Below are 14,473 nucleotides of genomic sequence, written 5' to 3' on the forward strand. Positions count from 1 at the left end.
ATATTAGATTATTCAAAGTAGCCACTTTGCTTTGATGACAGCTTTGCACACTCTTGGCATTCTCTCAACCAGCTTCATGAGGTAGTCACCTGGAATGTATTTAAGTTAATTTGTGGAATTTCTTTCCTTCTTAATGCGTTTGGGTCAATCAATTGTCAGTTGTGTTTTGACAAGGTATGGGTGGTATACAGAAGAAAGCCCTATTTGGTAAAAGACCAAGTCCATATTGTGGCAAGAACAGCTCAAATAAGCAAAGAGAAACAACAGTCCATCATTACTTTAAGATATGAAGGTCAGTCAATGCAGAACATTTCAAGAAATTCGAAAGTCGCAAAAACACTCATGCGCTATGATGAAACTGGCTCTCATGAGGACCGCCACAGCAAATAATTACCGCTGCTACGGAGGATAAATTAATTAGTTACCAGCCTCAGAAATTGAAGGCCAAATAAATGCTTCACAGAGTTTAAGTAACAGACACATCTCAATATCAACTGTTCAGAGGAGACCGCATTAATCAGGCCTTCATGGTCGAATTGCTGCAAAGAAACCTCCACTAAAGGACACCAATAAGAAGAGACTTGCCTGGGCCAAGAGACACGAGCAATGGACATTAGACCGGTGGAAATCTGTCCTTTGGTCTAATGCAGGGAAAAGGCATGCCTGGGGTGATTCAATACCGCCGGCGGAATCATGCATAAAGAATAAAGAATTTGCGATAGTAACGTTTTCTTAAACGTATTTGTTATTCAAATTAAAAGCCCAAGAATATTTGCCTTTGTGTAATGATTTAACTCCCACCGCTTGTGGGACATTAGAAATTGCGCAATTTTTTATTTATTTTAAGATTTCAAAGAAAATGAAAGTAGACAATGAATGTAGAGTGTCCCAGCAAGAGTGGACCTCGACATATTTATTTATTGAGGTATCTTGGAAAGCTGTGTGCTTAGTGTGCAAAGAGGGGCGGCAGGGTAGCCTAGTGGTTAGAGCATTGGACCAGAAGGTTGCAAGTTCAAACCCCTGAGCTGACAAGGTACAAATCTGTCGTTCTGCCCCTGTTCCTAGGCCGTCATTGAAAATAAGAATTTGTTCTCTGACTTGCCTAGTTAAATAAAAATAAAAAGAGAACATCGCTGTCGTGAAAGACTACCACTTATCCCTACACACCCAAAAGAATCGTGCAGAGAAATATAGGAATATGTCTTCTGAGCAGAGGGCAAGTGCATTTTAAGAGTTGCTTTCTCAGTTGCAAAAGCAGCAAGGACTTTTCACATAACTGCATTCAACGAACGACGGAATTGCGAGAGCTAGCTATGTATTGTATCACAAAATTGCTAAACAGCAAGACATTCGCTGAGGGTCAATTCATTAAAGAATGTTTAATTGACTCCGCAGCCATACTTTGCTCCAACAAGAAAGAGCTGTTTGAAAATGTTTCCCTGTCGAGATGAACAGTGACATGGCGTGTTGGGGACATCGCAGATAATATGGAACGACAGTTGAAAAGACAAGGTAAAGGATTTCACCTACTTCTCCTTGGTCCTGGATGAGAGCAGTGATGCACGTGACACGGCACAGTTGTTGATATTCCTACGAGGCAAAACCCCAGACTTTGAAATTACAGAGGAGCTTGCTTCAGTGCAGTCAATGAAGAGCACAACCACATGGAAATATTTATTGGAGAGGTTAATTAGTGTGTGGCAAAGCTGGGACTGAGTTTTGAAAAATTATCCAGTGTGACCACTGATGGATGGCCAAACTTGACAGGAAAAACGTTGGCCTCTTGAAAAGGACACAAGATCAAGTAGCTGAGCTGAACCCAGATCAGAAAAGTATTTTCCTGCATTGCATTATTTCGTCAGAAGGTGTTCTGTAAATGTGTTCTGAAAATGAGCCATGTTGTGGATACAGTCACTAAAGTGGTGCACTTCATAAGAGCAAAATCTTTAAACCACAGGCAGTTTGTCTCACTGTTGGAAGAGACAGAGTCGGGTCATGCATCTCCCCCTTGGGGAAGGTGCTTAAAAGGGTGTGGGACCTGAAGTCGGAGATTGCTGTGTTTTTGCAAATGAAAGACAAATATGTGTATTTCCCTCAACTGCAAGATAAAGAATGGTTGGCTGATTTTGCCTTCACCGTGGACATCATGGCCCTCATGAATGAACTGAATTCCAAGCTACAAGGGAAGGCTTTTTTGCACATTATATGTACAGCCTTGTCAAAGCCTTCAAGGGAAAATTACTCCTGCTGACCCACCAAGTAGAAGCCAACAATCTGACCCACCTTCCGACACTACTAGTCTGTTCCTCTCAGATGACCAGCGGGAGAAGTATACATCTCTGCTGTGTGCTTTGAACGGTGAGTTTTCTCGTTGTTTTGGGGATTTCAAAGCGTTGGAAAATGACATGCTGTTGGTTTCCTCTCCTTTCACCTTCAATGTGGATAACACTCCCACTGACCTGCAACTTGAACTTATTGATCTTCAGTCTGATGTCACCGGTGAGGTTCTATGCATCTCTCGATGAACAAAACTTTCCAAAGATTAGGAGTCATGCTCAGAATATGTTTGTACTGTTTGGGTCAACGTATGTATGTGAACAGACATTTTCAGTGATGAAATATGACAAGTCAAGGCACAGATCATCTCTTACTGACTCTCACCTCTCAGCAATCCTGCCCATAGCGACGTCAGAAACTATACCTGACTTCACTGCAAAAGCGCATCAGAGACTTCACTCCTCACACTGATTGAGTAGTTTAAACGTAATGTTGAGCTCTCCCTCTTTCTTGTGTTTTGTGCATACCCGTTAAGAAGAGTTCTGTGCATTCAGCACAGTGTACTTTCCCGCCGTGTAGTTAATTGCATGTTTGATAATGAAAATATCTACCGAAAGGAGAACATGGGTGTGGTTTATTTCTGTGCATGTTAAAAAAGTCAAATAATTAGCATATCTGGACGTGATTTACAGTAGATATATCTGTCAACACAGTCATACACATGATGTGTAAATCCTGTAATATGATTCTGGCCTGCAATGGCAAAAAATATATTCTAATGTGCCCCTCCATAGAAAATAATTGCTCAGGCCTGGTCTAATGAGTCCAAATTTGAGATTTTTTGGTTCCAACCGACATGTCTTTGTGAGATGCAGAGTAGGTGAATGGATTATCTCTGCATGTGTGGTTCCCACCGTGAAGCATGGAGGATGAGGTGTGATGGTGTGTGGGGTACTTAGTTGGTGACACTGTCTGTGATTTATTTACAATTCAAGGCACAACATGGCTACCACAGCATTCTGCAGCAATACGCAATCCCATCTGGTTTGCCCTTAGTGGGACTATCATTTGTTTTTCAACAGGCCAATGACCCAACACACCTCCAGGCTGTGTAAGGGCTATTTGACCAAGAAGGAGAGTGATGGAGTGCTGCATCAGATAACCTGGCCTCCACAATCACCTGGCCTCTACAATAACCTGACCTCAACCCAATTGTGATAGTTTGGGATGAGTTGGATCGCAGAGTGAAGGAAAAGCAGCCAACAAGTGCTCAGCATATGTGGGGACTCCCTCAAGACTGTTGGAAAAGCATTCCAGGTGAAGCTGGTTGAGAGAATGCCAAGAGTGGGCAAAGCTGTCATCAAAGTAAAGGGTGGCTACTTTGAAGAATCTAAAATGTTTTGGTTACTACATGATTTCATGTGTTATTTTATAGTGTTGATGTCTTCACTATTATTCCACAGTGTAGAAAATAGTAAAAATAAAGAACCATTTTTTTTTTTGACCATTTTTAAATAGTTCCCTCAAGCTGACATGGGAAAATAGAATATCACTTCGAATGGACTTCTCTTGTGAATATTAGCAGCTCTTTACAACCTTCGTCAGCTTAAATCCTGTTCCATACAAGTAGGTGCTTCTCCAGAACACACATCTGGTTTCTCCTTGTACTATAAGGACATTACAAGGGGAAATGTGAATACTTGAGGGTATGTGTGTGTGTGTGTGTGTGTGTGTGTGTGTGTTCTGTCTGTAATGTAAGGTTTAAAAATTAAACTCACTGGAATTCAGTTTATTTTCCGGTGTTACTGCCCAAATTATATCCTTTAGATTTTCTCTAAGTCACCATGGTAACTACAAGAGTCACTTCACTGAAAAGAACTGTCCATGTATATATATTGACTTCACCCTCTTGACTGATTATGTATTTTTTTCCACATGATCATTTTCTATGCAGAAACATATCATCTAGGTGAAATCTATTCTTTGAGCAACAGGTGGCAATGAGAAAAGGCATGTTGTGAATCAAACAGTTGCCATATCTTTGACACCACAGCTCCTGTACAGAGTGATAATGTATCTGCATCATCAGATCAACCCTTCCATTTCACTCACTTCATCCCAGCTCAGCCCAGCCAGCTGACAGACAGAGAAGCTTTCAGACAGTCCCCATTTCTGGACAAAATAAAACAGCTTCTGTGTGTGTGCTTTGTTCTATAGAGATGAAAGCAGTAAAATAGCTTTTAGGGACAGTTTTGTTTGTTCTATGTCTTCAACTGACACCCTGTCGATCAAGTGTGCTTCTGAACATCCAAAATGGCTTCAAAGGTTTGCTGAACTACAGCAACAATGACAGAAAAAAAATGAACAAAATAATATTAAAAGCCTTTGAAGTGTAGTTTAGTATCTCACCAGTTAGAGATCTGTTTGATCCGCACTCAGACCTGGCGTGTGCTTAAAATCTTAATGATGTCGCAACACACAGTAGGTGGAAATCTGGTGGCACTTTGAAATAACTTGGGTGTCATCATGCCTTTAGATGAGTTTGTATCTGTCTTGTATCTTTGAGATCTTTGAGATACCATTCAGTAAGGTGCTTCTATTCTAAGAACTGAATCCAACACTTCAAAAATTGACAAGCATTGACCAGAGAGGTGATACTGCAGGAAGGCCATCTTTAAAAAAAAAAAAAGTGGAGAGTTTGGGGGATGGAAACGTATTTTGAGGAATACCCATCAGTTGATTCAGGAAATGAGTTTGGAAAGGTAATGTATGTGAGGGCAATGCAAAATGAAAAGCAGCCAAAGTGAATGGTGGAGGGCCTTTTGGATTACTCTGCCTGTCCTTACAACCGCATGGGAGTAAGGAGTAAGCAGAGGAGGTACAAATGTGTTGCATTACAAAGTGGCACACTGGCAGAGGAGCAATGACCTTCCATCTCCTGCTTGCTGTTCACACAGTTTGGATGAGACCTGTGCAGTAGGGCCTAGGATCCAAGGCCCTTGTTCACTGAAGCATCTCAGAGAAGGAGTGCTGATCTAGGATCACATCCTGCCCTCTCTTATTCATTATGATTTTAGGCAGAGCTGTTCCTAGATCAACAGTCCTACTCTGATACGGTTTATGAGTACAGGCCAAATTGTACTCCCACTGACACAGATTAAGCCTGGTTTTGGACTAAAAAGCACACTCTCCATTGTCCAGGAAACTGCCCCGTTTACTTTGCCTCCAAAGTATGTTTGTTTTCAGGGTTGGGGAGTAACTGATTACATATAATCACTTACATGTAATCTGATTACAAAAAACAGTAACTTTAATCAGTTATGTTACCAGTAAAAATATTGTCATCAGATTACAGACACTTTTGAAAAGCTAAATTATTATATCTTGGATTACTTTTAATAAATTTAGAAAGGATGTTTGCGAGAGAGAAAATAGATTGACGCATTTCTGTTTTCTCAATGACATTCAATTCAGCATTGAAAAAAGGTGCAAGTTTAAGTTTGTTCCACCTGAGCGAGTCTGACCACAAGTCAAAGACCACTATAATGACTCACCAAATGCTTTTGAAGAATCATTTTAGTCTTCTTTTAATGCTGCTTAAGGGGAAAGTACTCCAAAAGTAATTGAAAGTAATCAGATAACCTTCGGATTACCCAAACTCAGTAAAGCAATGTTGCTGCTAAATTTTTTAAACAGGTTACTAGTAACTGTAACGGATTACATTTAGAAAGTAACCTACTCAAGCCTAATTGTTTTTCAATCAACATATGTTTTGCAAACCTATGCTCTTTACTCTCTACCTCTTATCTGGGGTGGGTATGCTTTCATAGTTAAACCTGCTGCTACATTCCCAAGATAACTACCACAGAATTGCCACTGCAATTAAACAGGCAATTATCTGTAATTATACTTCTTGGTTCCTGTATCTTACCATATCAAAGACTCACTCACCCAGAGATGATGTCTGTTTTATTTCCTTTGAGTGGCATGGTATTTTACATAGACAATATATGGTACCGACATTATTACATTTTGTTATAAATTGTATTTAAAAAAAAAATGCAATTTACTGATCAGTCATTTATTTATTTTTTCATACTCAACTCAATTACCTGAGGTTTGTAACAATGTTTTTATATACACTGCTAGACAGAATATTGTACACTATAACACCATGTGAAGATCAGAAAATAGGTATAATAGTGTACTGTATATCAAACATGAAAAAGACACAAAGTAGACTAGTTTCACATATCCTCAATTTGACCTGGAATCACACAGCACTCACTGGGCCCAGTTGAGGGAAAAGGCATCATGTCTAAGGATATTTCTGCTTCACATTCAAACTGCAGTGTTGCAGGCAGGATAAGGTTTCTTGGGTGACGTGAAACATCCGAGATAATGGAGACTTTGTCAAACGGTACGTCCAAGCCTTCACCGTGTGAGACCACGGGCTGGCGTTGAGCACAGTGCGCAGAGGGTGTGATATTTGTGTCTCTCTGGAGCGTAGTGTCGTGGTGGTAAGACACCAACTCGTTGCTGAAATTGACAGCTTCTACAGTAGAACTGGAGCAGTATCTATTGCAGCCCAGAATGGTGGAGAATGCTTTCCTGAAATCAGCATTAAATGCGTATATGACTGGGTTTAACGATGAGTTGGCCCACCCAAACCACACAAACATGTTAAACGTGGTGTTACTTACGCACAGGCGATCACCAACATCATTGATGTCACAAAAAGGTACGATGCAGTTGACCACGAAAAAAGGTAACCAGCAAAATACAAAAACTCCCATAATGATAGAAAGTGTCTTTAAAACTTTCGTTTCTTTTTTAAAAGTTATTTTAAAAGAGTTTGTTTGCTCGGTTGCTTGCTGATTGTTCTGCGCGTGTTCCACCGCTCTCTCCAGCGATGATATCCTCCGGATCTGGGTTTGCGCAATCCGGTAGATCCGGGTGTAAGTGCCAACCATAATAACGACGGGAATGTAAAAACTGATCAATGAGGAAGATATGGCATATGTGCTATTCAAGCTTGCGTTGCAGTCCTCGATTTCATTCATCTCGTTCCCTGTAGCATTTTCCTCCTCTGCTTTGTGCCAATTGAGCTGAACTGGAATGAAGGAGATAAGAATGGAGAGGGTCCATGCCACTCCGATCATAACGAAGGCAAACCTCTGGGTCATTTTACGCTCATATCGAAAAGGACTCGAAATTGCCCAGTATCTGTCCATACTTATTATACAAAGATTGAGAATTGACGCGGTGGAGCACATGATGTCAAAAGCTATCCAGGTATCACAGAAGCTGCCGAAGATCCAGCATCCGGCCACCTCAGACATAGCCTTCCACGGCATCACAAGAACGGCCACGAATAGATCTGATACCGCCAACGAGATGACAAAAAAGTTGGTAACTTTAGATCGAAGGTGTCTAAATTTGATCACCGCGGCGCAAACGAGTGTATTCCCAAGAAGCGTTGAAACGATTAGGATGAACAGGACGCAGCCGGTGAGCGCACGGACGCTGCGCCCGGAGCTGTCCGTTTCAGCACCTGCGGTTTGGTTGTCAGATTTCTCCATTGACAACTAATTTATCCGCTTTTCTGCACATATAAACGTTTGCATCTTCTACACTTGGCGTTCAGCACTACCTATATACATTATTCTTTCCACATCGTTTTGGAGAACCCACTTGCGGATTTGGGAACTTAATGTATTTTTTTATTTTAAATATAGCATATCTACATCATAAACAGTACGTAAACAATAACGTAATCTCCGTTATTTTCTTACTCTGATCCAGTAAAACATTGTCCATGGTCGTGAATTAGTGCACTGCACATAACCCATTGTGCACGATCGCGCCTTTTTTTGACAGTGGATGGGTGAATAGTCTCCCTCAGTGGTTGAATAGCGACTCTCGGTGCTTGATGATGGCAATGAATACCCCTCCTCTTAACAATGAGATATGACGAAAACATGTGAATGTTTTCTGATCAGGGGTAATACCATCAACCGTAGAAAATGCAGTTAATGATGCGATATTATCAGAAGTCTGACATCTAGGCAATTTCTGAGAAATTCGGAAATCGGACAAGAAAAACATCTATACAATGTATTTATATATTGATTATAGAACATCTAAAGAAAATATATAATCAATCAGTTAGCTATTGAATGAATGCGGACATAATTTGCACTTTCAGTAGCCTATGGAATAGCCTGTTATTTAGATGCCTCTAAGCAGCTAAATAAAACGTTATTTCATTGGCGCTGTCTATGGTGCTAAAACTAAACTGGGCACTATAGGTAACCTTTGTAGGCTATGAAGTGGACCAAATTAAACTACTCCATTGTGTGATCAACTCTTTCCAGGTCTTAGCCTGCCACCATTGTTGTGAGTCCCTTTACAAGAGACCAACGGGATACTACATCTTAAAAACCGACAACGAACAAATCCTGAATACCTGAGCATTGTGCTGTTTAAAAAAGTGTTTCGGATAAGCGTGTTATAGCACCGTACGGACAGCAGATGTCACCTCATCCCAGATTTTCCGTCTGCGTGCTGGGGGATTTGCGCTCCCCCCTACGTCATTGGAATCTCAAAATGGCTCCTGCTCAAATTCGCCGTCCAAGTGGGGGCGGCTGCCGGTTTTTCTAACAGAAATTACACACGACCATACGACTGACATTCTCTCTTTTCCTGCCGCTATCTCTCGAAATAGAAACCGTAATTTGTTAGCGTCATCATCATGTAATTAGGGATACGCTGAGATCATGATAGGCATAGCCTACAGGGAACAACCGGGACCGAGCAATTGTAGCTGATGCAGCCGCCACAGCGTTTTTGTTGTGGAGCGGTGGTGTGGGGAATGTGAATGACATGGAAAAGGCAGAGAATGGCATTTTTCCACCGGCTTTGTCTGTGAACGAAAAGTGGACCAGCAGCACATCTCTCAACCAGCCACTGTCTGACGATATCGCCGACGCCGCAGGTCCTCTCTCTAAACATGTCAACGGGGATGAGACGTGTTGGACTGACAGCGGACACAGCCCGTGAAGCAGGAGAGGATATTTCCCGTTCCACAGTAGCGTGTGTACGTGTCGGGAGTACGATAATGCTCGATTTAGTTACTGACAGCCCATCTGGTGGCACTGTAAGCAATTGTGTCATTCCTGAGCCAGGTAGCGACTCTGCTACAAACGGGTTTACTGGGTCAATAGTGGTTGCCTCCAAGGCAGGGAGCTGCTCTGCTATCACTGCAGTGAATCGAGAGGAAATGGACAGAAGTGGTCTCTGGGGGACCTCACTGACTCACAAGAACAATGATTGCTCTGCAGAAAGACTAGATGCCTGTGTGACAGCAGCTGAGGCACTGCAGTCATTGGCACACTCCTGGAATGGACAGCTTGAACAGAGGTGCACAGCAGCCTCCCGGACAGGTCCGGCGGGGTTCTCGATTGGAGACACAGTCTGTGTTATACAGAGTCCTCTTCGCAGTGATGCTGTTATTAGACCACATATTAACCGAAGTACGACCCCTGACAAGGAGGACAAAATGGCAAACGGTGGATTATTGATTGGATACAACAGGGCAAAGTTACACACACAGACAGCTGGAACAATTCTTTCTGATGGAGCTGCAACCTCTATCTCTAACCCACAATGTGAAAAACTCCCCATGTCTGCAGTGAGTGCAAGGGAGGGCCATCACAAATCCTGCAATATCAGAGAGGAACCTGATGGAGCTGGGGCTCAGCCTAGAAAACAAGTTAACGTGGCAGGAGAGCTATCTGATGGGGCAACTTCCAGTCTCACCTCTCAGGATTTACCATCAAGCCCAGCACCAAGGAAAGACCCCTGCAGTGTCAAACCAGACACCAAGCAGGGAGCAGAACCATCAACATCTGGTCACCCAGGAGGGGATCCATCCTCCAGACTCCATCCTCAGTCCCACAAGACCACCAGTCTGAACTGTGACCCGTCCAGCATTCTCAGCCCAGGGGACAAGGATGAGGATGGGGAGACCTTCGTGGAGCTGGGGGCCCAAGGCTACAGTGACCTCAGGTTCATGGACGTCAGTCTGAGCTCCAGGAACACGTATGAGTCCAGCAGACGTCAGTCCGCCCCAGGACATATAGGACTGAGTGTGGACTCCTCTGAACTGGCCTTACAGTCAAAAAGACCTGGCATCGCTGAGTATTTCGGCAGGTAAATGAGTTTTTTTCTTTGTGGTCTGAGGTTATTTGCAGGTTGCCGAGAGGATTTCTTACAAGGACAAGAACGGCACAAACTTTTAAAGTCTGCTTACCTCTCTTCACGTCATATTTGCATTTATACTGTGTATAGCCGCATTATTGCTGCAATATACACCCGTTACAACAGCAGTCACTTCTGTTAACCATGCTCTCCTAACAGAGATGTGTCCTGACATTGTAACAGCACACCAGGACATAATAAACAAAGCCAGAACTAGAACTAGGTCTCAGTCAACATTTAGCGCAGGCAGAGACCCACCTGGTGGAAATGGAGCCAGCTGCAGTGAATACCGTTATATTGGTGTTCCCACAAGGACATCCCCTAGGTGCGTACTCTTTACATTAAAGGATTTTGGCAATGAAGCCCTTTATCTACTTCCCAAGAGTCAGATGAACCAGTGGATACCATTTATATGTCTCTGCGTGTAGTTTGAAAAACCTACAGTAGGTTAGCTCTCCAGGAACAGGGTTGGAGAGCCCTGCTTTAAGGTGTAAACAATTTAGAAACAGTTAATTATTACTTCATAGATCGTTTATAAATATGTAATACATACATTTTGGTATATATAATAAAATAATGAACAGTTTATAAACTACGTGTAACTTCTTCATGAACACTTTTCAGTACACCTTAATGTGAACCCCTAGGTTTATAATCCCACATAGGATCAGGTGAAATTCATTCAATTGATGAAATAAGAGTGCCAGCAAATCACTCACTCAGCTGAACGGACCATATCAGTATGACTTATTAGTATGAATTATTGGCACCCTTGAGAAAGATGAGCAAAACATACTATATATAATAAATAATGAAAATACTGAGGAATATTATCTGCAAAAAAATTGTATTGCAAAAAAAACTGCTTTCCAAGTGACTACCATATGAAGCTGGTTGAGAGTGTACAAAGCCGTTATTGAGGCAAAGGGTGGCTACTTTGAATAATCTAAAATCTAAAATATATTTTGATTTGCGTAACACTTATTAGGTTACTACATGATTCCATATGTGTTATTACATAGTGTTGATGTCTTCACTATTATTCTACAATGTAGAAAATAGTCAAAATAAAGAAAAACCCTTGAATGAGTAGGTGTGTCAGAACTTTTGACTGGTACTGTATAAATGTATTGCTCAGAGAAAGAGATTTTGTTTAACAAATAATATATATATTTTTTAATAAAAAAGATCGGGGTCAAATTTATTGGCAACCCTGTTTTCTATTCTCTTCAATACCTCCCTTGGCAAAGATAACTTCACTGAGTCTTTTTCTAAAATGTTTTTAGAGGGCAGTCCATAAGTGCAGATGAAGGACCAAAGATCTGAAAAGATTCTGTATGGAGAAATGGTCTTAAGTTCCCTCCCAATGTGTTTCTTCAATCTCATAAAACATTTTTTTTTTAAATACTCATATCCTCGCAAGGTGATCTATTGAAAATAGGGGTGGCAATAATTTTTGATCCCAATCTTTACATTTAAAAAAATGTGTATTACTTGTTAATCAAAATCCCTTTCCCTGAGCATATACAATATAGCTCAGTATTTCTATTATTTGTTTGATAGTCTTTTTTGCTTCTCTTTATCAAGGGTGCCAATCATTTTGGACCTGACTGTATGTCAGATCAGGGAAATGATTCAGAGACTCAGAGAAACCTTAATTTCCCTGTTTTCTCAGTATGTCTACTCATCAAAACTGTTTCGCTGACCGGAGGAATAAAATGAAAGTGTGTCATCATTAATAATTACCCACACATTGTCCTGGTTTTTCTGCCTGTTCAGGGGTTTATTTTCCAAGATGCATATAGAGCCGAAGAGTCCGTCCCAGAATGTACCTGGGTGGAAGCTGTTTGGAAAGGTTGCTGCCAGAGAGAGCCCTCCCAAGGACTCCAGAACCATACAGCAGGTTGGTACCCTGGTCCTCTATTCTTCCTGTCAGATTAGGAGTGCTGATCTAGGATCAGTTTTGTCTTTTATATCATTATAACTACGATTTCATTGACATGGAGGACCTGGGTCCGTATACATCAAGAATCGCATCGTTGGAGTGCTGATCTAGCTTTTAAACCCACCCCTCACCTACTCTCAGTCCATTCCACCTATCTACGTAAATTTCCCTGTTATGATTTCCATGTGCCATATATATTTCAACTGTGCTGTGATGTTTCACATAGATTCTGAACCTGTCTAAGCGCATAGTATCTACAGATTGTAAGTTCAAGATCAATATTTTACTAAAATTATTATTATATTGTTGATTGATTGACTGTGGTTTTTCAAATCTCCCAACACTACTATTTGTAGTGTTTATTTTAGATAAATGTTGTGATTTTTCAGTCATTCCTGAACCTGTGACCAGAAACAAGCTACATAGAGGCTATACCAAATAAGTGATCAAATGATTCTTTCTCTTCGTAGCAAAATCTGCAGAGCTTAGCTGGTTTTATGCCCCATATACATAACATTCTGTTTGAATTTTGTATAATCATTTAAATGGAGAAACTCTTAGGTTTTTGAATCAAGTGTTGCTTTTTGAATGCTTGCTCTGATGTCACTGTGCTCCTAAGTCTACAGTAGTTATTCACTAACCTATTAACTGACCGTCTAACTTCCTGTACAGTATTGTGTATGGGAGAGAACGCTATCTGACCCTCCCTGGAGTGAAGCCAGCAAGTCTAGTTGAATGCAATGAGCTCAATATTTAGCCCAGATAATGTCCCCTACGTGCTAGTCAGGACTTAATCCCTATTCATCTAGGTTATGTCAGCATTACATACATACAGTAACCTCACTTTGTTAACATACGTAGCTTAAAGCTTGAAAGAAAGTCCAGAACTTCCGTTATTTAATTTAAATCAAGTCATTTACACCCCTTCTGTTCAACTCCTTCACCAATGATACATTGCATTTACAGGCCTTTGTTTTATTGTATCACATGAATCATTAGTTTATTCGCAGCCTTGTGCAATATGCCATGCCACTGCATAACAATCACTCCCTAGGCCCTATTCTCACAATATCTCACCTATACCAGTCTGACCAGGTAGCAAACTGATAGCAACTCACAGCTCAATTAAATTCTTTATATCTATCCTTCTGTGTGTCCTGTAAAAGAGCATCTTGTAACGATGACATCACAGCTTATAGAAAAGTGTTGCAAAGGCTGTAGTCAGTCTGTACTTGGCCTACTCCTTCCCAACACTTGACAAGAGCGAGTAGGGTGTGGTAGGAGTAGGGTTCAGGTCCTCCATGTTGGAGGCTGGCAGTCCACTACAGCTGTTGAGGGTGTATGCTCCAGCTGGCTCTGTGCCTGGCTGCCTGGCTGGGTAACTAAGGAGCTGGTCTTACTCAAGGTGGATGCCTCTTGCCTGCTGTGTTGAGCCTCGGCTGGGCTTGAATTATGCCCATCTCCTAGCCTCAGCCATGAGGCTTGTCTCTTGCCCTTAGCCCCTAGCTCTGTTCTTCCTCTCCCTCTCTCTCCCTCTCTCCCTGTCTCCCGCTCTTCCTCCCCCACTCTACCCTGCAGCTACTGATCTGTCTCCACACTTGTCGGAGGCAATAATACATGTTTTCATGCCTGGATGGAAACAGACACTAAAGCCAATTACATTTGTCCCTTCACTGGATTAGTAGTGCACTTAACTCTAGTACTCTACAGCTGCAGACGGGGATGAGAGCATGTATCTGCCTCACTACTGAGATTATGACTAGACAAGAGTGATCTCATCTACAGTGAGCTACGTGGGTTAGAGCAGGGATTTATACTCTTAGAAAAACGGGTTCCAAAAGGGTTCTTCGGCTGTCCCCGTAGACTAACTCTTTTTGGTTCCACGTAGAATTATTTTGGGTTTCATGTAGAACCCTCTATAGAAAAGGGTTCTACATGGAACCAAAAAGGGTTCTACCTGGAACCAAAAGTGGTTCTTCAATGGGGACA

General features: G+C 41.6%; 2 protein-coding genes and 1 pseudogene across 2 annotated transcripts in view; 2 read left to right on the forward strand and 1 right to left on the reverse strand.

Moving 5' to 3' along the window:
• Positions 1-2,752, forward strand: part of LOC139367847 (poly [ADP-ribose] polymerase tankyrase-2-like) — a 28,751-nt pseudogene extending 25,999 nt beyond the window's left edge.
• A 3,772-nt stretch (positions 2,753-6,524) lies between these two features.
• On the reverse strand, positions 6,525-7,886 carry LOC139367461 (D(5)-like dopamine receptor). The gene has a single exon (XM_071105673.1). It carries the CDS (start codon positions 7,857-7,859, stop codon positions 6,525-6,527), a length of 1,335 nt encoding a protein of 444 aa, XP_070961774.1. The 5' UTR covers positions 7,860-7,886.
• Positions 7,887-8,877: 991 nt separating this feature from the next.
• The window catches only part of LOC139367848 (uncharacterized), a 29,613-nt gene continuing 24,017 nt past the window's right edge, over positions 8,878-14,473 (forward strand). The window contains 2 exon segments of the mRNA XM_071106183.1: positions 8,878-10,491; positions 12,319-12,442. Of these exon segments, the coding sequence (XP_070962284.1) occupies positions 9,290-10,491; positions 12,319-12,442 (1,326 nt within the window). The 5' untranslated portion in view covers positions 8,878-9,289.

The sequence above is a fragment of the Oncorhynchus clarkii genome, chromosome 16 (genome assembly GCF_045791955.1).
Source record: "Oncorhynchus clarkii lewisi isolate Uvic-CL-2024 chromosome 16, UVic_Ocla_1.0, whole genome shotgun sequence".
Lineage (NCBI taxonomy): Eukaryota > Metazoa > Chordata > Actinopteri > Salmoniformes > Salmonidae > Oncorhynchus > Oncorhynchus clarkii.